Source organism: Anolis sagrei, chromosome 3 (assembly GCF_037176765.1).
Source record: "Anolis sagrei isolate rAnoSag1 chromosome 3, rAnoSag1.mat, whole genome shotgun sequence".
In the NCBI taxonomy this organism is placed as follows: Eukaryota; Metazoa; Chordata; class Lepidosauria; order Squamata; family Dactyloidae; genus Anolis; species Anolis sagrei.
In genome coordinates, this window is record NC_090023.1 from 41,773,866 (window position 1) to 41,799,152 (window position 25,287).

General features: G+C 43.6%; 1 protein-coding gene across 1 annotated transcript; it reads right to left on the bottom strand.

The window, feature by feature from the left end:
• Positions 1–8,407: 8,407 nt before the first annotated feature.
• On the bottom strand, positions 8,408–25,014 carry CPOX (coproporphyrinogen oxidase). The gene is made up of 7 exons (XM_060770737.2): positions 24,532–25,014; positions 20,331–20,474; positions 19,477–19,587; positions 18,184–18,325; positions 15,936–16,154; positions 13,452–13,556; positions 8,408–12,951 (listed from the first exon to the last, which is right to left on the bottom strand). Exons 1-7 carry the CDS (start codon positions 24,932–24,934, stop codon positions 12,864–12,866), a joined length of 1,212 nt encoding a protein of 403 aa, XP_060626720.2. The 5' UTR covers positions 24,935–25,014; the 3' UTR covers positions 8,408–12,863.
• Between the last annotated feature and the right edge of the window lie 273 nt (positions 25,015–25,287).

Here is a 25,287-nt window from a genome sequence, read left to right on the forward strand (position 1 = left end):
GGAAGGTGTGGTTGGTAGCTGAGTGTGTTTAGACTAGCGGTTGTGATAAAAGAGTCGTATAGGAAGTGTGGATGATTGTTGGGTGTGTTTAGTCTAGTGAGTGAGAGTGCAGATGTGGTGTTGGATAGTTGAGTGAATTGTGGGAAAGAGAGAAGTTTGTGGGCTCTTGGAGTGCCTGGGAGTGGCTGACTGTGCCGGAAGTTGTATGTGAATGTAAGCTGGTGGGAGTGTTTAGATACGAGTGTTGTGTGAGCTACCTTTTAGACATAGGAATGGGTGGAGCAGAACCCCATGCGAAGAATGATCTTTTGCACTTTTACGATCTCCTGAGGGAATCGTTTAATCATGTGTTGTTACAACTCAGGTTTTTAAACGAGAAAATGGACCACCTCCTTAGAGGTTTTGCCTCTTTCTCAGGAATTCCTGTGCAATCAATTCCCCCAAAGACTGATAACTCTTTGTGTGCAGATCTGGCTAAGGACTTGTGCCAAAATGGGGAGAAAGGCATGTCGGACCTTGGGGATCTGGGGGCTGAACGAGGATTGAATGATGAGTCGACTGAGGGAAGGGGAGAATCTTTGGGCAGTCATAGGATTGAGAACATTGTGGAGTGGCAGCGGTCTATGATGGCCGCTCAGAGGACGATCAATAATATAACAACAGATTTTTTGGTCCAGCCAACCGTAGCCTGCACTCAGGATCATCATCTACAAACTGACATGTTCGCGGTGGACATTGCTGACCAATTGATAAACAGAGGCAGATGGACCTCTAAGAGGGCAGTTTGTAATTCCTTGGCCCAAATCCTGGGTAAAAGACAACAGGATATAAGACTAGAAGCCATAGTGTGGTTATGGAGGGACTTCCAATCATCTGACCGTTCCTCCCGTCTTCAAATAACACCAGAAGACAATTCATGGCTCGGAGAGCTTATGGCAAAGCGCTCTGTCTTAAAGAAATGGGGCATTACCATTAGGAGGGTAGTTGTGGACCCCCAGATACGCCCCTTATTTGCCTCCGGGGTTCCTTCTCGCCATACACCATCAGGTCCCCGTGTGAATTCCACAATTAGCTCCCCGGTTAGGGCCTCCCCCTCCCCCCCTCCTGGTTCATACCATTTTGAGACCCCATCTGCCCCGGTCGCCCCCGCTCAACCAGCCACACTCCTTCGCTCGAGAACACTCCCCTTATTCAGCCCACTCAGCTCCCTTGATGTTTCATTATCTACCTCATCATCAGAAACATCCTTACCTAACGCCCAAGGGAGATTATTCCCCAGCCCGACTTCTTCCTCTGAGAGCTGACTAGTCATAGATCCTGCCCATGTAGGGGGGGGGAGGGCTCCAGAGGAAGGGGGTGCCATCCAAGTCGTGTGGGGGAGGAGAATAGCGGTTCACCAACATCCCAGGGAGAAGCGCAACAGAGTTCTTGCGACCCTGGAGAAGGTAGGTAGTGGTAGGCTCCATGGCAGCCCCCTTGGCCTTAAGGTCCTGCTGATTAATGCCAGATCCGTTAATGGTAAGACCGCGGCCATCCAGGACTTGATCACGGATGAGAGGGCGGATCTGGCATGCATCACCGAGACCTGGCTGGATGAGCTGGGGGGAGTAAATCTCACCCAGTTGTGTCCACCTGGTTTCGGAGTGCATCAGCAGGCCAGACAAGGGGGGCGGGGAGGAGGGGTCGCAGTGGTCTTCCGGCAATCCATCGCCGTGACCAGATGCGTTGTCCCGCAAGCTTCTGGGTTTGAATGTGTCCACTTGAAGGTGGGGAGCCGTGACAGTGTGGGGTTCCTGTTGGTGTATCGTCCACCCCGAGATCCAGCAGCTTCCCTGTCTGAGTTAGCGGAGGTGGTCTCTAATTCGGCTTTGCTCTCCCAGCACCTGGTGGTGCTGGGAGACTTTAACATCCACGCCGAGACCACTTTATCTGGCGCAGCTCAGGACTTTATGGCCACCATGACGGCCATAGGACTGTCACAGATAATATCCGGCCCCACGCATCAAGCTGGGCACACTCTCGACCTTGTCTTTGTGGCGGACGACGAATTGATCAGAGTGGAAGATCAAAACATCCTTCCAGTGTCATGGTCTGACCATCATCTGATCACATTTAGACTTACGGCGACCCTAAACCTCCGCAGGGGTGGAGGACAAATTAAGATGGTCCGCCCTAGGAGACTGATGGATCCGGATGGATTCCTGAGGAATCTTAGGGTTCTTCCTGCCTTGGAGCCTGGCGATTCTATCGACGCCTTGGTAACTCTCTATAACGGGGAGATGGCCAGGGCGTTAGATATGATCGCACCCGAACGCCCCATCTCGTTGCGTCGTGACAGGCCATCTCCTTGGTTCACCGAGGAGCTGGCTGTGATGAAGCACACGAGAAGGGGGCTAGAGCGCAAATGGAGGAAATCTCGAGATGTATCTGATCGAACACGGGCTAGAGCCTCTCTTAAGGCATACTCCGTGGCCATACGGGCGGCCAGGAAGTCATTCACGACCGCTCGTATAGCATCTGCAGCAAATAGATCATCGGAGCTGTTTCGGGTCGTGGGAGAACTCCTCCACCCACCTGCGGTGGAGGGGGTCCCTGACGACCCCGCAGCTCGGTGTCGCGATTTCGCACACCATTTTGCAGATAAAGTCGCCCAGATACGCCTCGAGCTCGACTCCAATTCCATCGCAGTGCCTGAAGAGGTGACGGAGGTACCTGCTTGTCCAATTTTGTGGGATTCTTTTAGGCTTGTTCTTCCTGAAACCGTAGAGGAGGTTCTTGGGGCTGTGAGGGCGACCACCTCACCTCTAGACCCATGCCCATCTTGGCTCATTAAATCAGCCAGGGAGGGGTTGGTTGACTGGTTTGTATTGATTGTCAATGCATCGTTGGAGCAAGGGATTTTTCCATCTGGTTTGAAACAGGCAGTGGTTCGTCCACTCCTCAAAAAAGCTTCCCTTGACTCCACGGTGCTGAATAACTACAGACCAGTCTCCAACCTCCCTTTCTTGGGTAAGGTGCTGGAGCGGGTGGTCGCCTCGCAGCTCCAGGGCTTCCTAGACGATACCAACTACCTAGATCAGGCACAGTCTGGTTTCAGGCCTGGCCATGGCACCGAGACAGCCTTGGTCGCCTTGGTGGATGACCTCCGCAGAGAGCTGGACAGGGGGAGTGTGACTCTGCTGGTTCTCTTGGACATCTCAGCGGCTTTCGATACCATCGATCATGGTATCCTTCTGGGTCGTCTCTCTGGGATGGGCCTTGGGGGCACGGTTCTGTCGTGGCTCCAGTCCTTCCTGGAGGGACGCACCCAGATGGTGAAGCTGGGAGACGCCTGCTCGGACCCCTGGCCTTTGACCTGTGGGGTCCCGCAAGGATCTATCTTGTCGCCCATGCTCTTCAACATCTACATGAAACCGCTGGGAGAGGTCATCCGGAGTTTTGGAGTTGGGTGCCATCTCTATGCGGATGACACACAACTCTACTACTCCTTTCCACCTAATTCCAAGGAGGCTTCTCGGGTGCTGGACGAGTGCCTGGCCGCTGTGTCGATCTGGATGAGGAAGAACAAGCTGAAGATCAATCCCGACAAGACAGAGGTCCTCCTGGTCGATCGTAAACCGGATCGGGGTATAGGGTGGCAACCTGTGTTGGACGGGGTTACACTCCCCCTGAAGCCACAGGTCCGCAGTTTGGGTGTCCTCTTGGATTCTTCGCTTACACTTGAGGCTCAGGTGTCGGCGGTATCCGGGAGGGCCTTTGCACAACTGAGACTTGTGCGCCAGCTGCGACCGTACCTTGTGAAGGCGGATCTGGCCGGGGTGGTCCACGCCTTGGTCACCTCTAGAATGGATTACTGCAATGCGCTCTACGTGGGGCTGCCCTTGAAGACGGCGCGGAAACTACAATTGGTCCAGCGGGCAGCAGCCAGGATGCTAACTGGAGCTCATTATCAAGAGAGGTCAACCCTCTTGTTCAAGGAGCTCCACTGGCTGCCATTTATTTTCCGAGCCCAATTCAAGGTGCAGGTGCTCACCTACAAAGCCCTGAACGGTTTGGGACCACCCTACCTGCGTGACCGCATTTCCATCTACGAACCCACACGCTCGCTCCGGTCATCTGGGGAGGCCCTGCTCGTTATCCCACCTACGTCGCAAGCGCGCTTGGTGGGGACGCGGGACAGGGCCTTCTCTGTGGCGGCCCCCCGACTTTGGAATGCTCTTCCAAAAGAGCTTCGTCAGGCCCCTACTCTGGCAGTTTTCAGAAGGAACCTAAAAACTTGGCTGTTCCGATGTGCCTTCGCAGATTAGGAATCCCCATCCCAAGTCCTAGATGCACTTTAGCACAACTAACATTGCTGCACACCACACTTTAATCCTACGTTCCTCCTGCCATCTCAGCACTTTTAACCCTGCACCCCATTGCGCTGGCCGAACCAGTTTTAATAGTGTCTTGATGTATTGTCATTGTGGTTATTTTGCTTAATTATTTGATTTGCTTTGTTTATCGCTGTGTTATGTTTTCTATTGTATTGTGTTTTGTGGCTTCGGCCCGTGTAAGCCGCATCGAGTCCTTTGGGAGATGCTAGCGGGGTACAAATAAAGTTAATAATAATAATAATAATAATAATAATAATAAAAATTGAGAGCCAAATTGACAAAGAAAAAACATGGCTGTGGTTCACAAATGGAATAGAGGGAGAAATAGAGGGAGAAACATTCGGACAGATAAGCTGGGCCAGAACCATTTAGGGCTTTATAGGCTAAATCCAGAACTTTGAATTGTGTTTAGTAGCAGATTGTCAGCCAGTGGAGCTGACGTAACAGCTCCCTGTATGCTGCTCCGGTGAGCAATCTGTTTGCCACCCATTGGACCATTTGTAGCTTCCGAACATTTGTAGCTTCAAAGGCAGCCCGAGATAAAGCATGTTGCAGTAGTCTATTCAGGATGTAACCAGAGCGTTGTGGACTACCATGGCCAAATCTGACTTCCCAATTAACATTGAATGGCCTTGCAGCTTCAAGGCCATTCAATGCTGATTGCGCCTGGGGAATCCTTTGTTGGGAGGTGTTAGCTGCCCCTGATTGATTCTTGTTTGGAATTCCCGTTTTCCGAGTGTTGTTCTTTATTTACTGTCCTGATTTTAAAGGTTTTTTAAATACTAGTAGCCAGATTTTGTTTATTTTCATTTACCTCCTTTCTGTTAGAATTGTCCACATGCTTGTGGATTTCAATGGCTTCTTCTACATGATGGATGTTAGAATGGTCCACCATTTCTGGTTCACTAACATGGACACAAAATATAATTTGGGATCACAGAAATGCTGGACCACTGTAACCACCACATCAGACTACACAGACAAGAGTTCTTTCTCCCACCCTGGATATTCCACCGATATATTATCCACATTTTCCTGGTTTCCAACAGACCTCACAACCTCGAAGGATGCCTGCCATAGATGTGGGCAAAATGTCAGGAGAGAATGCTTCTGGAACATGGCCATACAGCTGGGTAAACTCACAGCAACCCAAAACTGATTTCTTTATGGATAGAATGCCATACACAGTGTTGCATGCCTTTGGAAAAATTACTTACTCTTAGAATCTCTCAATCAGCACAAAAGTAACTTTCCTTGGCATTTTCTTAGAGAATAATCTTTTCATTATATACTCTGGAGATTTTAACATGTTTTTTTTTGTTAGGGTGGTATCCCATAACTACTTTTTGTGTGTGCCTTATGGCAATTCCATGGACGCCATAGGGTTTTCATAGACGAAGGTTCCTTCCTCTGAAATATGGCCTGCATAATCCAAACAAATATATGTTTGGATGCATATGCTGAAACCCCTTTTCATGATGATTCCCTCAGTTCTAATCTTGACCTCAATATCACCCTCTGATTCTACTACCCAAGCTTCAAAGGAGGCTGTGTATTGGATGAGTGGTAATGTAGATCAGAGGGCTCAGTGGGTGGGTCAAAGTGAGCTCCTGCTGTTAGCCCTACATTCTGCCTACCTATAAGTTCGAAAACAATGTGATTAGATCAATAGGTATCGCTTTGGTGGGGAGGTAAAAGGCACCCATGCAGACATGCCAGCAATTCGATCAGAATGGCATCCACGGACCACAGGATGCTCAGCATGAAAAATGAAACAAGAGCACCTCCCCATGGCCAGAGTTAAGCACAGCCTCCAGGTGCTGGTGGTTGAAAGGGGGAAGCCTTTGCCTCTGTATGTGTATTGTCTGTCTTTGTTGTCAATTGTATAACAGCCTTGAATGTTTGCATATATGTATTTTGTAATCTGCTCTGAGGCCCCTCAGGGAGATTTTATTTGTCGTGTCAGAGCAACCGGTCCATTATATATTACATTTCTAACAGAACAAGCAAACAGAGAGAAAAATACACAACTTGTGAGTTTGGTAGTTGGTTAAATGTCCTTTGACCAGTATCTGGCCACTTGGAGTGCCTCTGGTGTTGCTGCAAGAAGGTCCTCCATTGTGCATGTGGCAGGGCTCAGGTTGCATTGCAGCAGGTGGTCAGTGGTTTGCTCTTCTCCACACTCGCATGCCGAGGATTCCACTTTGTAGTCCCATTTCTGAAGGTTGGCTCTGCATCTCGTGGTGCCAGAGCGCAGTCTGTTCAGCGCCTTCCAAGTCGCCCAGTCCTCTGTGTGCCCAGGGGGGAGTCTCTCATTTGGTATCAGCCATTGGTTGAGGTGCTGGGTTTGGGCCTGCCACTTTTGGACTCTCGCTTGCTGAGGTGTTCCAGCGAGTGTCTCTGTAGATCTTAGAAAACTATGTGTAGATTTAAGTCGTTGGCGTGCTGGCTGATATCCAAACAGGGGATGAGCTGGAGATGTCTCTGCCTTGGTCCTTTCACTATTGGCCGCTACTTCCTGGCGGATGTCAGGTGGTGCAATGCCGGCTAAGCAGTGTAATTTCTCCAGTGGTGTGGGGCGCAGACACCCCGTGATAATGCGGCATGTCTCATTAAGAGCCACATCCACTGTTTTAGTATGGTGAGATGTGTTCCACACTGGGCATGCATACTCAGCAGCAGAGTAGCACAGCGCAAGGGCAGATGTCTTCACTGTATCTGGTTCACTGTATCCACTCTATCTCCCTCGGGGAGATAGAGTGGAATATAAATAAAGTATATAATATTATTTAGTGTGGTGAGATATGACCTCTGGGTTTTATATTTGTCTCCCCATAACTGCCCTCTCCAACATTTCAGAAGTTGTTTGGCTTGCTCTAATCAGATTTGCCCAGCTTTTCACTTCACAAGCATAGTGGCTCTTGATCAAATTAATAATAATTATTGTGTTCTCTCACCAATTTTCCAACTGAGTCTATCATATCAGAGTCCAATTTCCTGTATCATTTGCAAGAAAGAGTGAAAATGTGCTCAAATTACATTGACAGCCATGAAGGCCAGGAACACCAAGTGCTGCCATAATATGAAAAGGCTGCCCTTGGCTTCTGGCTCCATGGAAAGTTATTGCATTAAGAGGATTTTAAAAATTGTTACCATGCTACACAAAGATAATGTTTTGAAATGGCGGAGTTAGATCTCTTCCTCACGTTAATTTTAATACAGCAAAACCATAGAAACTATATATCCTATATACTCGAGTATAAGCTGACCCAAAGTGCATAATTTTACTGCAAAAAAACTGGAAAAACGTATTGACTCGAATATAAGCCGAGGGTGGGAAATGCAGCAGCTACTGGTAAATTTCAAAATAAAAAATAGATGCCAATAAAATTACATTAATTGAGGCATCAGTAGGTTAAATGTTTTTGAACATGTATATAAAACTGTAATTTAAGATAGACTGTCCAACTCTGATTAAACCATTACTCTAACCTTCTTCAATGTAAATGTGCTTATGTAACCTTCCAATAATAATAGAGTAAAATAATAAATATGATAATAATAGTGTAAAATAACGGAAATATAAAACAGGAATAATAGAGTAAAATTATAAATGTAGTAATAATAAAATAAAATAAATGTAATAATATCAATAATAGAGAAAAATAATAAATGTAATAGAATAAAATTAATGAATGTAATAATGATAGAGTAAAGTAATGTAATGTAATAAAAATAATACAAGTAAAATAATGTAAAAGTAATAATAAAGAGTAAAACAATAAATGTAATAAAATAGTAATAACAGAGTCAAATAATAAATACCTTTGACTTGAGAATAAGCTGAGGGGGGCTTTTTGAGCCTAAAAAGGGCTGAAAAACTCAGCTTATACTTAAGTATATACAGTATACAATTGGTGAATGGTGAATTGATTTTAGGAGAGGAGAGATGACTGCATGAGCTTTCAACTTAATTTACCAGAAATGTTGTTTCCAAAACCTGATAGAAAAACAAACACCACATACATCCATTTGTAGCCCCAACTGCTTTTATTCAGTTTTGATTCACAGTAGAGAGGAATTATTAAGTCCTCCGGCAGAAATAACATTGATGTCCAGAACTTTTTTGTGAGAACATAGAATAAATCTCAGTTTGGCAGGTTCTTGATAGAAACACAAAAACATTCAAAAGGACACAATCCACTATCTTTCAAAACAATACTTTAAAAAAAGAAAAATTGGAAATGGTGATGGTTGGAACTAAAAAGAAAGTTACATGGCTTCTTTCAAAATGATTTAACAGTGTTGTAAAACCTTATTCAATGAATTGATGCTACTGCAAATATTTTAGAGATTCAAGGCTTAAAAGAGAGTAACCTTAAGCTGGATCTACACTGCCCTATATCCCAGGATTGATTCCCCAATTATCTGCTTTGAACTGGATTATATGAGTCTACACTGCTAGATAATCTGGATAAGAAGATAATCTGGGATCGGATCCTGGGATATAGAGCAGTGTAGATCCAACCTTAGTGATAGTAGCACTAAGTGTATTGCTTCCATATTTAACTCAGTACGCAACATTCTTAGAACATGGTGTTGGAGAAGCTACTCTCAAATGCTGAAGATGAAAACATTTTGAAGTATTAGATTCAAACCTGTTGCCTTGCAAAACATAGCTAATCTAGTATAGAACATAAGCTCCTAACTCTTTGCTTCTTTCTTTGCCTCAGATAATCTGCATTAGTGAAAACTGAAGTGTTTTGGCATTGAATTCAGAGCTGTATTCAGAGATAAGGCAGCTCAACCAACTCCTATTTCCTCATTCTGCTGCATTCTGGTCATGCCCAAAAACCATTGCAAGAGTCCTTTCCCCTCAGAATTAGGCTGAGGAAGAAAGAAAAGCCAGGAAAGTCCTGTTACTCTGTTCCTCTCCCAGGATACAATTCACTTAAACTGTGCAACATTTTGTGTCTATTTATAACTCTTGTTCAAATAAAGGCAGGCTATTAAAACTCCTAATTTTGATCTATATATCAATCAGTATGGTTTTATTCAGTTTCCTAAAAATAATCTAGAAACTCAGCCAGACTACCAACAAAAGCATGGTCATTGAAATCCAAGAAGTGATAAAAGGTACCAGTGGGCAGCCTTTCTGAGCCAGATGCCCTTCAGATGAGTTTGACTGTATCTCGCACCATCACCAGGAAGAACAGAAAGCTTTCAGACAAATAATTAACAACGTAAGGTGTTTTTTTTTTTTTGGCTAAGATATTCAGTAAATTTAAGACGAGACCATCTCCTCCTGGAAAATTAGCTGTTCCAGACATGTGTTTTAGTCTTACACTACAGGGTGTTCAGTGCATTCGGTCAACCATGATAGAGTTACTGGGTTGCTGTGAGTTGCTGCTTCCTGTCTTCCATTTTCTATGCTGGTTGAAGATTCTGGGAGCTAGGTTACTGTGAGTTTTCCAGACTGTATGGCCATGTTCCAGAAGCATTCTCTCCTGACGTTTAGCCCACAACTATGGCAGGCATCCTCAGAAGTTGTGAAGTCTGTTAGAAACAAGGCAAGTGGGGTTTATATGTCTGTGGAATGTCCAGGGTGGGAGAAAAAACTCTTTGTCTGTTTGAGGCAGATGTGAATATTGCAATTGGCCAGCTTGATTATAACTGAATAGCTTTGCAGCTTCAAGGCTTGGCTGCTTCCTGCCTGGGGGAATCCTTTGTTGGATCCCCCAGGCAGAGGTTGTTATCTCACAACCTCTAAGGATGCCTGCCACAGATGTGAATGAAACGTCAGGAGAGAATGCTTCTGGAACATAGCCATACAGTCCAGAAAACTCACAGCAACCCAGTGATTCCAGCCACGAAAGCCTTCAACAACACATGATAAGAGTCAATTTGTATTTTAACTCTTAAAGAGCTTTTTAAAGGTACTGTTGAATGAAAAACGGTGTACTTTTCAAGATAACACTAGGAATGCCTTTTGGTTTGGAACACATCCATTGTGCATATTGATAATGGCAGAAAAGACTCTTAGGACTGACATGTACACATTCTAAGCAATGAAGCCATTTCACTTCATATACAGACATAGTTAATTTACATACAAGTATTTAACTTGTAAATCTGATCTGAGATGACATGGCCCACTGCTATTCATCAAGCTTCTGGACCTGCAGAAGCTAGTTTCTGGAAGCAAAATAACCCTCCTCCACACCAGTGGTTCTCAACCTGTGTCCCCCCCCCCCCCCGGTGTTTTGGCCTGCAACTCCCAGAAATCCCAGCCAGTTTACCAGCTGTTAGGATTTCTGGGAGTTGAAGGCCAAAACATCTGGGGACCCACAGGTTGAGAACCACTGCTCCACACCATTTCCAAGTTCCAAAGACTAATGGGTATAATTACCTTGGAATCTTTGTGCTAAATTTTCACATGAACCATTCAGTACAATAATTAGTGGAGGAACATTTCCTTATGCATATGTTGGCAAATACTAATGCAAATGCATCTATGCACATTCAGTATAATTGCCATATTTGCAAGACATATGTTCCTGAGTTTACTGTGCAAAGAGAAAAATGTGGATAATGGTGAATCCCATTTAAATGAATTGACTTCTGCCTGAAAGTATCATAGATAACTTTTGGAGAATCTACAAATTTCCTAGAGGTATCCTCTAAAAAAAAAAAACACCTGCTATGTTCTCCAGTGAGAGGTTGATAACTTCCAGTAGAAGCATACCATAGAATGCTTGAAGGACTTAGAAAAATTATTTTGTCAGATAAATGTAGGTGAAACCATGAGTTTTAGTCCTGTGATGACAGGGATCATACTGTTTAATGGTAACAATAATTGCAGTAGCACTGATGGCTATGAACACATCTTATGGAAGGGGTGAGAAACATGTAACCTCCTGATGTTTCTGGACTTTTAACTCCCAGTATTCCTTACCATTTGGTCTGCTAGGACTTGAAGTCTAACAAGTCACATAGAAGGTCTGATTACCCCCCGTCCCGTCTTGCAGGAATTGGAACTTTTCATCTCTTCCTCTTTATATTTTGCAAAAAAACAATGATAGTGCAACACAATCTCAGTAGTATTTTTTAAAAAAACATTCAGTTGTATTCTAGCTTCACAGAGAGATTTAATTTAAAGGTATTATCTTTTGACCTGAACTCTTTCCAGCAAAATAAAGTTCTGTTATTTAAAAACAAACAAACAAACATGATCCTGGAAGTGCATCAAATGAAGAACCTGGCTTTTCTCAGAAAAGTCTCCCCCCCCCCCCCCCCGGGTAAAATAACACATTATACATCAGGACAACGTATGGATGGTTGCAGACCCCTGAACCTAAGATTTTCCAAAGAGAAGCTATCTGACCACATGCAATTCCTTTTAGTTTATCACAGTAATTCCTATTTTGTAAAAGTTCCTTGACATAAGGCATTCAATATAGATAAAACAACAGGACAATTTAGCAAAACAGTGAAAATCTTTTCTGGATTATGACTCCCAGAGTCTTCCAACCAACATATGGTCAGTGGAAAAACTGTTTGGAAATTTGGGGAATTCTAATACAAAAAAAGTTAACTTCCTGAAGTTCTATTACTCAGTTTAATATATATGCCTTGGAAGATCTGTGACCAAATTTAGGATGTTAGCAGCAGCAGAAGGCAGGAGCCCGGTGGCACAATGGGTTAAACCCTTGTGCTGGCAGAACTGCTGACCAACAGGTCAGCTATTCAAATCCAGAGCGAGCAGGTTGAGCTCTCTCTGTCAGTTCCAGCTCCTCATGAAGGGACATGAGAGAAGCCTCTGACAAGAATGGTAAAACATCAAAAGATCCAGGTGTCCTTGCAAACAGCCAATTCTCTCACACCAGAAGCAACGTGCAGTTTCTTAGGTTACTCCTGACATGAAAAAAGCAGCAGAAGGCTACTCTTAACTGTTGAAATAGGTCTGAACCTATTCTCAAGAGTCAGTCCTCTAGATGTTTGAGATTCCAACCCTATGAATTTCCGTCTTATAAAGCTTACTGGCTGAGGGACCTGAGAACTGAAATCCTAAATATCTGAAAGTTTGAGAATTATTGGTATAAATCAGGAGGCTATACAGGGTTAGATCCATAGAATAAATGCCTGTTTGGTGTGAAAGAGGCGCTTGGAGTTTTAATATTGGTTGCATTTTGTGTACTTATTTGTGCCCGACATACTCTGTTTTCACATTGCCCAAAGCCTATAAACTTCAGGGAGTAGCATACCAGGACGAATGGTCGAAGTCAATCATCCAGAAACTGCAAACAGAGCAGGCTATGGCATTTGAAAAGGATACTGACAAACAATAAGAATTGAACACTATTTCTAAGGCACATGATAAGAGAAAAAGTAGAGAAAAACTGCCACACAATGGCAGATCTAATGCGTAAGCAGGCAAGGGTTTGTGTCCTTCCCTTATGGCTGACTACAAACAGCCAACACCCTGGGTCAGTGAGCCCAATCTTTCGGATGGCGCAAAACTTCTAGGATTTCTGCTTCTCTGGAATCCTCTGGAGGTGAATGCATATACTCCCATCTAAAAACAAGAAAGGGGAGGGGGGAGAAGTTGTTAAAGACGTTTTTTCCTGTTTCACTGTTTTAAATTATAAACTACAATTCTATGAACCAAGGAAGAAGTATGATCAAAAATTGATATCATTTCGTAACTGTTTTGTTCACTAAACTCTTACTTTTGGTAATATTTCATTAGTATTTTATGTTCTAAAGTTCAATTATTACAAACTTGTTTCTCACTAAAATACATTGATGTTCAAGTCCCGTTATTCACAATGGTGCAGCAAAATTGCACCCCTTGTATAAAATGGCAAAGTCATAAATTTTCTTTGGGGGGGGTGGATTTTTAAGCCATGGCTATTGAATCTGGGGATGCCAGAACCTGTGGATAGGCAGAGCCTACTATATATAAAAACATCTATTATCAATATGATCATAGGTCCGGCTGCAAAGGGGAAGAGGAAGGACTTAATTCAGAATTGCATATTTGTTCAGGAATTGCTTCTGTAATAATGCTCTTACCTAGCAGTGAGAGGCAAAGACATAAGAATACTTTCAATCCTGGATCCCGGTGTTGCAAGACCAAACTTTGTACCTCTGTCATAAACAAGGTTAAATTCCACATACCTATTAGAGAGCACAGGGAGGGAAAATAGCAGAAACATTAACCTGTTTCACAGATGGCATAATTTATTCTGGCTTTCTTAACTTCTGGCAAATGAAGGGAGCACTGCTATACTGGCTTTTCACAGACAAACATCCAGATGATCTTGGGTTTCTGAATTTATTAATCTATTTATCCTATTTAAACCCTACCTTTCTCTACCACGAAGGGAACTCAAGGCAGTTTACATGTGACATTTATTCAATGTCTTGCAACACAGACATTAAAAACTAAAATTCTGTACCCAATAATAATAATAATAATACTTTATTTATATTCCGCCCTATCTCCCCAAGGAGGACTCAGGGCAGATTCCAATATACAACAGAAATCATTCAATGCCTCCATAAATAGACAAATATTAACATAATTATCCCAGAGGAACCCCACACATCAAAACAGCATAAGAGCCTAACATCAATAAATTAAAGTCAACGTAATCAAACAAAAATTGTATAATAGCATAACATCTGAACATAAAAAATATTCACCTTGATTTATAGAAGCCAACTATCTTCACCACATTGTGTGAGTTGGTTGTGTAGCCAGTGATATTAACTGGGCTAGCATAAACTAGATTAAGTCCAGATACCAAATGGTACAATATCAAATTTCCAAGTCTGCATAGAACACTTGAATACACAGTCTCAAATCATAGTTTGCTAATTGCTAATAAGAGAAACTGTAGAATAAAACCATTCATTTCAAAAGCTTGGCTAAGAAACTGAAGAATAACAGTGTGGGACTAACGTCAACAACTGCGAAGCAATGAATGCCCAGTATTGTCTCCCTCAAACAACAGGAAATATAGAAATATTTATATTAAGCCAAAAGAGGATCTGTTATAAATTATCTATCTTGGACCATCAAGTAAGAAGGCACTTGAATGTTCAGTCACAATGGACTGAGAATAAATGCTCTTGGCAGAAGGAAAGCAATTGAAACACCCAGTTTAGCTATAAAAATCTTCATGTGACAACATCCTTATTTCATGGAGTACTTTTTTTTTTTTTTACAAAAAAACTCTTCCACAAATTTCTGGAGAAGGAAGCTTCTCTCGATGTCTATGGTTCCTTCTATTCCTTAACTCATATCATTGTGCAATGCTCTTTATAAACTAGATTCACCAAAGATTTTGAAGAGAACATACTCCTCCTTTCTTACATCACAGACGACATCAAATCCACATGTTATTTAATAAGGTCACATTGCAACATAACGCTCTGCTACTCTTTCTGCCCCCACACACTCGTGTGTTGAACAGAGGTCTTGCATTAAATTCTACCAGGCAGCTGCTCATGATTTTTTTTACAATATCATCAAGTTGCATTTTTAAGAGAAGTATCAGCTTTTCTATAATATTTTTAAAGCCATGCTTTTGTGAAGTGCTCAGCAGCACTGTAAATTGCAATTTTATGATACCACTGATAAAAGGGGGGGGGGGGGACTAGATAGGAGGGTATATGGTATATTAACTGTTTCTTTCCTTCAAAAAATGGACAGGATGTGAGAGGAAAATGCAATTTTTGGGCACACTCTTCAAAAATATAAGAATAGTTACAGGAGACACAGCAGAAACAGTAAGGATAAATTGGGAGCCTATGTCTGAGCTTCTAACATGTACACGTTACCCTGTTAAGTCTCATCCCCAACCAGCTCCTGCTATAAGTCTACACTAGTCCTGCATAACCTGTGGCCCTCCAGGTGCTTTGGATTTTGGCTCCCAGAATTCCTAACCATTACGCAGCTAGCTAGGGCTTCTGGAAGTTGGAGTACCCAATGCCTGGAGGACCACAGGAGGCACAGGCCTGGTCTATACTGGACATATAACATAATTCAAAGTGCATTATATTGGCAGTGTAGACCCAGCCTAAGGAGAAAAATTAAAAGCTGCAAGATGCAACAACTGTCTCATTTGCAAGACATGCTGATATAGACTCCATTTTGAGGTCCTCTCAGCATAGCACTCCTTATCTTTGCAACCAGTCACAATGAAGGAGGAATAAACCTAGCCAGTGGTTCCTTATCTTGCTACAAGGAAAAGCAGAACTCTGCCGAAGACTCATTGCTAGTCTAGCCTAGTCTTAGGCTCCACATGGTTTATCAAAAGACACAACCATCCTCTGATAAGACTTTTACAATGCTGTCTTAAGGATAAGGTAGCTTAAATACACCACTATTAAGCATATGCTAGTTTCAAATATAACTGCTATGCAGTTAACAGTACATCTGCGGGAGTTAGGGGCACCTGCAGAAAATGGGAAAAAACCCTTTTTAACCTAAGAGAACAACTCTCTAGGAATATTACATTAATTGTCTTGAAATGGTCCCTTAGCGCTCACCTTCCTCTACGTATCTGCTGCCACAATTTCTCTTCTGGCGTGAATGTGTCATGGCAGTGTTTTTTCACAATGGGAATGTAGCAAGGCACAATGGCTTTGGCACAGCTCTCCACAAACTGGAAGACTTCTTCTTTTGAGGGAGAGTCCAAATCATCAAAAAATATGCCTCCGATCCCTCGTCGTTCTCCACGGTGCTTGATGTAGAAATAGTCATCACACCTGCAAACACCCAACAGCCCACATCAAAGCTGCAGAAATCTAAAGTCTCCCAAATACATATGTATTAACTTTAACTAAAAAAGCACACATTCTATAAGGGCAAGTATTTCTACTGTCATCCACTTTCTATGTCTGGGAGTAGAGGGTGAAAAGAAGAGACAAGGAGAGAAAAGAAGTCAAAATTCTCTGGCTGCGTTCATTTCAGCAGAACAAGTTTCCTATGTTTTCAGTTTCACTATTTGCATGAAAGATAGAGAAAACAAGAACCCCAAATTAGCTCGAGTGTATATAGAAGTAACAAAGAACAGGTTTCAGAGTAAATTATAAGGAATAGGCATCAAAATCATATTTTCCGAAAGCTGGAGAGACTAAACACCCAATTCATTTCTCAGTGGAATCTCTCATTCTTCAATAACAGCATGGCTTGTAAAACTAGAAATAATCAGGTTCTTAGATCAAATGGACTACAAATAGCATCTTCAAGAAATATAACCACTATCTTCCAAACATGTAAGTATATTTTGTAGTGTGACCTGTAGTAAAGATCCAAGTGGCTGGATAGACAGACTACTTGAGAGTGCTGGGCTAGTGGGCTTATTAACAAAGGCCCTCCTCATAAATGTAGAGCAGAGTAACTTATTAGCAGCGGCATAACCCAGCACCAGTAGCCCAAAAGTGATAAGAAGAACATAAAACACACAGACCAATGTTATCTTTTCCATTGCAAGCTTTTCTTTATAGCAAAATAATATGGTTGCAATATTTACAAGAACAAGGTTTCCATAACACAAATAAAGTTCTTTGCATTTCCTCTTTGCTTCCACACTGGGCTTCTTTTTCATTTAGATAAACAGCTTCACTCTCACAGAGCTTCCTCTCACAACGAACTTACACAGGACCTTCACACAGTAGCTTTTTACACACAGCAGCCTTCACACTGCAACTTCCTCTCTGAAGCTTCTCACACCAGGCATTCTCAAACTGAGGTCTTTCTCCCATTGAGGGCTCTCTCAGACTGATGCCTCTCTCACACTGAGGCCTACTCATACTGAGACCTGCTAACACACTGAGGCCCTTCTTCCATAGAGACCTCTCACACACTGAAGGCTATTAAGCTATAGGCACACCTGCTTATATTGAACTGCAGCTTTTGCTGAGTCATTATATCTATTTAACCCTTTCAGTGCTTGACTCACATTTTTGTAATTAAAAATACATAGTTATTTTTTAATATTTTTGACAAAGAGTGTTTTGCGTGATGAACTGGGATGCTTCTCTTTGTGTGAGTGGAAGGGAAAAAAAGAGATAAAATGGAGATTGACAGAGAAGAGAAAACCTGCCCCCCCCCCCCCCCCGCCCTTCCTCCCAAAACTATTTCCCTAAGGAAATTGGGTTCTTCAGCCTCACACATTGTACTCCTAACAATCTGGTGATTAGGAAGAGGAATATATTAATGCCAAGATACAAAATCAACCCTAATCCAAATGACCCAGAAAATCATCCCTGTAAGAAGCTTCTCATGAGCTGGCAAGAGGAGGAATGTTTGCAACATTTGCTCAGAGAAAATACAAATGCAACAGAGAACAGGGAATGAGAAGAACTCAATTTGCTATTAAAGAACAGGAAGCCAAGTAGTTCTATTTACCAAGAAGAAAATTGTGAGCCCGGAAGCACATTCCAGCCTCTTCTACCTGTGCTGAGCTCAAAAAAAGTCCCCATTCCTGTCTTCCAAAAGTACAAAAAGGGGCTTGGACACATGACTTATTGTACTAAACAAATACTACATGAAATGGTCCCCAGAAGTCTAACTTTAGAATGGTTACTGGGGACAGGGGACAAAAGACATTTCCCCCACTGCTTCAGCTACAGTATCCGTTAAGGTTCACAAATAATTACCATTGATACATTTGTTCTGAGAAGCCTCCACAATATGGATACCAAAGAGAAAGACTTTAAAAATAAACCTAAGAGGCTTATGAATGTATGATAATCTCAGTCTTCAACAACATAAAATTTGATTAAAACCTACCATTTCTTAAACTTGGGATAGAGGTCTGGGTTATGTTTGTCACAGGCCTCCTTTAGTGTTTTGTGAAAATGAACAGCATCTTCTTTGTTCAAGTAAGTTGGAGTTAAGTCTGTTCCACCACCAAACCACCACTGTTTAGTACCTAAGGAAAAAATCAACCACACCATATCATTTTTAAACTGATAGAAACAAGTCAGTATTTTATTCATTAGGGTATATGAAACATCACACACATTTGTCTACAAATTGATTTAGAATATTTATTTATTTATTTACCATATTTGTACCCTGCCCTTCTCAACCCCAAAGAGGACTCAAGGTGGCTTTACACACAGGCAACTATTCAATGCCTTAAATACATACAATTAAAATAAATATTTAAATTAAGATTAAAATTAATACATATTAAAACAGTTTCAAAGTATTTTGGGAATACTCAAAAGATAGGGCTACCATTCATTTAAGGTTTACTTATATTGCCAAGGATGTTGAAGACGCAACCAAGAAAACAAACCACAAACGGTTATAACTTATTCGAAAATATAGACTTCCCTATGTTAATGAGTTAGGAAACAACACAATGTAGCTGAGGCCAGGTGAGAGAAAGGTGCTCAAGTGTTTCAGTTATTTTTTAAAAGACCTTTGACACAAATCCCAAACTGTCTTGGTTGGTCTGCAAAGCCTACATCATAGAGTTGGAAGAGACCTCATGGGGCATCCAATCCCCTGGCAAGAAGCAGGAAAACTGCATTCAAAGCACTCCCAACAGATGGCCATCTAGCCTCTGTTTAAAAGCCTCCAAAGAAGGAGCCTCCATCATACTCCGGGACAGAGAGTTCCACTGCTGAATGGCTCTCACAGTCAGGAAGTTCTTCCTAATGTTCAGGTGAAATCTCTTTTCCTGTAGCTTGAAGCCACTGCTCCGCATCCTAGTCTCCAGGGAGCAGAAAACAAGCTTGCTCCCTCCTCCCTATGACTTCCTCTCTCATACTTATCATGACTCCTCTCTTAGTACAGACATTTCACAATTATTCCTGAAGATTTCTTTCATTTCTTCTATCTCCTTTGACACAATGCAGGAATACTTTTCTCCCCAAGATGGTTGAAAAATACAATACCCATTACAAATAAGCTAGAGGTTATTTTTTCCATGAAAGTTTGGGAGAGAGCTTAGAGAACTCCAAGGCAGTTTTTAATGCGCTATTGTACTGTAAGGTTTATCTGCTCCACTCAGATTTAAATTTTGTCACACACATAATATTTAATACATTTTTAGAGTAATTCAGATCTTACCATCCGCTTCCTCAATTTCAAAGTATCTATAATTGAAGTGTATTGTGGGGACATAAGGGTTCTTTGGATGAATGACAGAGCTCACTCCCATAGCACAAAAAGGCAATTTCCCTAGAAAATAAAAGTAGTCTTGGTTAGCGACTGAAACATCACACCATGTTAAAATAAACAAACCTTTCTAACTGCACTTTGCATTTGGCAACTTTTATCTCAGAAGCATCTGAGCCTGAAACCTCTATTTTTCAAAGTCACAACTGTTTAGATTTCAGAAAAGTAGCTAGACTTGTGTCTCATGATTCTGAAAATCTTACATGATCAAATCAAATAATGTGTTTTGTGGTTTTCACTCCCTCCATAGCCTTTTGCAGTGTCTAAAAATATTCTGGAGGGCTTTCCTGCCCTGCAGACGTGCTCAAGGGACTGCAGGAGAGAAAGGAAAAGATATAATCCTCACTTCACCTCCTCCTTTCCAATCCCAAATGCAGTTTCCATTAGCAAAAGAATGTTGCTACTAGCCAGGAACAGTTTAGTAACTTTATCCCCTACTCTTGTTTTATTTATCTACTTATTTGATTTCCATCCCACTTTTTTCCAAGGTTGGGATGCCAGGTAGCCTTAGCACCTTTGAGACATCAGTTACAAACCTGTATTTAATTACATTGAATTTTATATTTATTTAATAGGCAGTGGAACCCATTGAACTCATTGGGATCTACTTCTGCAAAAGATCAGACATTTCAGCTGCACCGTAAATTTCCATAAATTACTAGCAGGCCACTGTGGGAAGCTGGGTGATCAACCATGTCCAGCAAGTCTTGTCTGAGTTACATCAAGTTGCAAGAAATGTGTCTTACCATTTTTGGCTTTTAAAGATTTTCCCCTGCTTCTCATTTGCTGAGCTGCTTCCTCAGAAAGGTGCCCAAAAACAACAGATACATTGACTCCAGCTTTCTCAAAGATCTCACCATCTTGAAGTACACAGCTGATGCCTCCTCCACCTGTTAAATACAAAAACATTTTTCCTTCATTACTGGTCAATTTTAAAACCCATTCATAAATACACCTACTGGGATCGTGTGCTTCTGAATGTAAGATTTTAGAGTCTACAATGCTTGGAAGGATGACATGGGAGTATTTTAGTTACAGGTCAACTGAGTTACCTATGCCTTTATTGGACTTAGTGGAACAATATAGTTAAAATTAATCAGAATTAGGTGATTTCATTAGAGACATCTTTTAAATTATGGTACTCCTTACACTTCTCTAATGAGTATTAAGCATGATAATTAAATGAAACATCAAAGTTGTTAGTACATTTAAATGAATATAAATCTCATCAATTTGTGTAAGAATGACCATGGATACGGAATCCTAAAAAACAAAACAAAACATTTTTAATGTGTTGTCAAAGGCTTTCATGGCCAGAATGACTAGGTTGCTTTGAGCTTTCCAGGCTGTAGGGTTATGTTCCAGAAGCATTCTCTCCTGACATTTTGCCCACATCTATGGCAGGCATCCAGCCAAAAGATGAATACAGATATATAAACCTCCCTTGTCTAGTTTCCAATATACCTCACAACCTCTGATGATGCCTGCCACAGATGTGGGCAAAACATCAGAAGAGAATGTTTCTGGAACATGGCCATACAGCCCAGAAAACTCACAACAACCCAAAACATTTTTAGTTTGGTCAGTATAAACAAAAGCATAGTCCATGCTGTGGTAAGCAAAGGAATACAAGTGGCCAAGCATCTGTCCTAAATTTGTGTGATGGGAGGTACGGCCATTTTCATTCTATTCCCTCCCCAAACCATGCATTTACTAGTGACAAGGGTTGGCTTTTAAGAAGGAAATATAGATGCGGTGCTCTTTGATACCTGTCAAGAAGAGATAAGACAATGAAATGGGATCCTCCTTTCTTATCTTCTCCACCTCACACAGTGAGTATGCAATGCAGGACTCATAAAGCCCACCCATTACATGAGCAATGCTTACAATTATCTGTTCAAACACCACACACTCCTTTCAGGATGGGTTGCCTCTAAAAAAAATCCCCAATTCAATTCATCACACTATTTTAACTTTTCTAACAGCTCAGCTCTGATAACCAACATTTCCTTACAGAGAAGGACTAAAATTCTTTATACAGGCTTCATCAGGGAAAGAAGCAGTGTAAAAGTGGGGGAGAAAGAATAAAGATGTTAACACGGTCTTCATGGGATGGCCTCTGTGACAGATAGGTTTCATCATCCAAATTGTACGAGAAAGCTGAGTGTGTTTTATTGGATTATAGAGTTGGAAGAGACCCCAAGGACAGATTCAGACCAAACATGAGCAAACTTTGGCCCTCTGAGTGTTTTAGACTCCAACTCCATGATTCCTAACAGCGTACCACTGTTAGAAATTGAGAGTTGGACTCCAATACACCCGGAGGGCTGAAGTTTGCTCACACCTAGTTTCAGCACTATACTCCTTTTGATGCAGCCTTGGCCTGTTTACACATGTTCAGACTGTCATCTAACTTGAAGACTCCTTTCACGTTAAGAGGGAAGCAAGTCAGAATCACTGAGTTTGAAGAGACTCCATGGGCCATTCTGCAGGGAAGCACAACCCAAGCCCTCATTACAGATGCCCATCCGGCTTAGAACCCCTCCAGAGTGCCCCCTCCCCCCCGCTGTTAGAGGAGTTTCAACACTATATTCCTATTGATGCAGCCTTGGCCTGTTGACATATGTTCTGACTGATCTAACTGAAGACTCCTTTCACGTTAGGAGAGAAGTAAGTCAGAATCATCAAGTTGAAGAGACTCCAAGGGCCATTTTCCAGGGAGGCACAATCCAAGCCCTCCCGACAGATGCCCGTCTGGTTTAAAATCCCTTCGGAGCCCCCCTCCCCCGTTACAAATTGTGGGAGTCCAAAACACCTGGAGAGCCCAAGTTTGTCCATGCCTGGTTTAGACACTATACATCTATTAATGCAGCCTTGGTCACATGGGATCTGAGCCGTATCATCTACTACTTGGAAGAGGACCCAAGGACCACTCTGCCGAGGTACAACCCAAGCCCTCCCGACAGATGCCCATGCAGCTTAAAAGCCCTCCAGAGAATCACCCCCCCCGGTTAGGAATTGTGAGAATTCAGACTGTAAAGAATTGTGGGACTCCAAAACACCCGGAAGGCCGAAGTTTGCCCATGCCTGGCTTCGACACTGTAATCCTTTTAATGCAGCCTTTATACATCATAAACTGCATTGAACCTGTTAGGCATTGTGAGAGTTGAAGACTCAGAGAGCCGAACTTTGCCCATGCCTAGTTTCAACACTATACTCCTTTTGATGCAGCCTTGGCCACATGTTCAGACTTTAAGACTCCTTTCACATGTTATTATTCCGACAATAAGTCAGAATCATTGTGTTGGAAGAGACTCCAAGGGCCATTCTGCAGGGAGGCACAATCCAAGCCCTCCCGTTTGGCTTTAAAGCCCTCAAGAGACCCCCCGGGTTAGGAATTGTGGGAGCCCAAAACACCTGGAGGGCCGAAGTTTGCCTATGACTGGCTTCAACGCTATACTCCTTTTAATGCAGCCCTCCAGAGTGCCCTCCTCCCCCGCCCGCTGTTAGGAGTTTCAACACTGTATTCCTATTGATGAAGCCTTGGCCTGTTGACACATGTTCTGACTGTGGTCTAACTTAAATTCCTTTCACTTTACAAGATAAGTAAGTCAGAATCATTGAGTTGAGGAGACTCCAAGGGCTGTTCTCCAGGGTGGCAAAATCCAAGCCCTCCCAACAGATGCCCATCTGATTTAAAATCCCTCCAGAGGCCCCCCCCCCCCATTGTTACAAATTGTGGGAGTCCAGAACACCTGGAGGGCCGAAGTTTGCCTATGCCTGGCTTTGACACTATACTCCTTTTAATGCAGCCTTTATACATCATAAACTGCATTGAACCTATTAGGCATTGTGAAAGTGGAAGACTCAAGAGGGCTGAAGTTTGCTCATGCCTAGTTTCAACGCTATACTCCTTTTGATGCAGCCTTGGCCACATGTTCAGACTTTAAGACTCCTTTCACATGTTATTATTCCGACAATAAGTCAGAATCATTGTGTTGGAAGAGACTCCAAGGGCCATTCTGCAGGGAGGCACAATCCAAGCCCTCCCGACAGATCTCCATCTGGCTTTAAAGTCCTTAAGAGACCCCCCCCCCTCCCCAGGGTTAGGAATTGTGGGAACCCAAAACACCTGGAGGGCCAAAGTTTGCTCATGCCTGGCTTTGACACTATACTCCTTTTAATGCAGCCTTTATACATCATAAACTGCATTGAACCTGTTAGGCATTGTGAGAGTTGAAGGCCGAAGTTTGTCCATGCCATGTTTCAATGCTATACTCCTTTTGATGCAGCCTTGGCCACATGTTCAGACTGTAAAACTCCTTTCACATGTGATCAGGGCAGTAAGTCAGACTCATTGGGTTGGAAGAGACTCCAAGGGCCATTCTGCAGGGAGGCACAACCCAAGCCCTCCTGACAGAAGCCCGTCTGGTTTAAAAGCCCTCCAAAGACTTTTAAACCAGGAATTGTGGGAGCTGAGAGTCTGAAACACCCGGAGGGCCCAAGTTTGCCCATGCCTGGTTTAGCCACTATACTTCTAATGTAGCCTTGGCCTGTTGACACATGTTCAGACTGTAAGACTCCTTTCACATGTGATCAGGGCAGTAAGTCAGACTCATTGTGTTGGAAGAGACTCCAAGGGCCGTTCTGCAGGGAGGCACAACCCAAGCAATCCCGACAGATGCCCGTGCAGCTTAAAAGCCCTCCAGAGAACCTACCCCTCCCCCCTTAGGAATTGTGAGAGTTCAGACTGTAAGACTCCTTTCACATGTGATCAGGGCAGTAAGTCAGACTCATTGTGCTGGAAGAGACTCCAAGGGCCATTCTGCAGGGAGGCACAACCCAAGCCCTCCCGACAGATGCCCGTCCGGCTCAAAAGCCCTCCAGAGGGATTCCCCCCGCCCCCAGCCCCGGCGTGGCTGTGTTTTGTGCCTGGCAGGGGGTCACCTTCCTTCCTCTCCCATCGGTCGACGGTGAAGGCGGCCCCGCGGTCGAGGTGGGCGAGGGCGCGGCAGACCTGGCTCTGGGTCTCCATGATGAGCAGCTCCATGCGGGCCCGCATCTCCCCGCGCCGCGCCTGCAGCTCCTTCAGGCCGCTCACCGGCGGCGCCATGAAGCCCGGCAGGCCCCCTTCTCCCTCTTCCTCCTCCGCCTCCTCGGGCTTCCTCAGCTCCATCTCCGCCCGCCGAGCCCAGCCCAGCCCGGCCAGCGTTGCCGCCAGCGCCGCCGCCGCCCCCGCGCTCCACGACAACGCCGCCCGCCGCCTGGAAGCAGCCCAGGAGAAGCCCGGCCCGGGGCGCCTCAGCTCCCGCGCGCCCAGAGCGCAGACGCCGCGCAGGAAGCGGGACATCGCTCCTCTCGCGCCTCGTCCGTCTTGCGGGAAGAGCGCACCGCACACACCCCTCGCCTCAGGAGGGGGAAACAAGGGGGCAGGCCGCTCCAGGGAGCAAGGGCTCTTGGGAAATGGAGTCCCGCCCAAACGGGCTGCGCGCGTCATTCAAGCAAGAGGAGGCAGGCCTTGGACTACAATTCCCGGCCGCGCGCGGGGAGGCGGGAGGAAGCGGGAGGAGACAAAAGGGCTAGCAACGCGTTGCTCAATCACACAGCCGCGAGTGTGGGGTTTTAGCACGTAGAAAGAAGGAGAAGGAAGTATGTGTGTATGTAAGGGAGAGGTGGCGGCAGAGTAATAATAAACTTGACTTG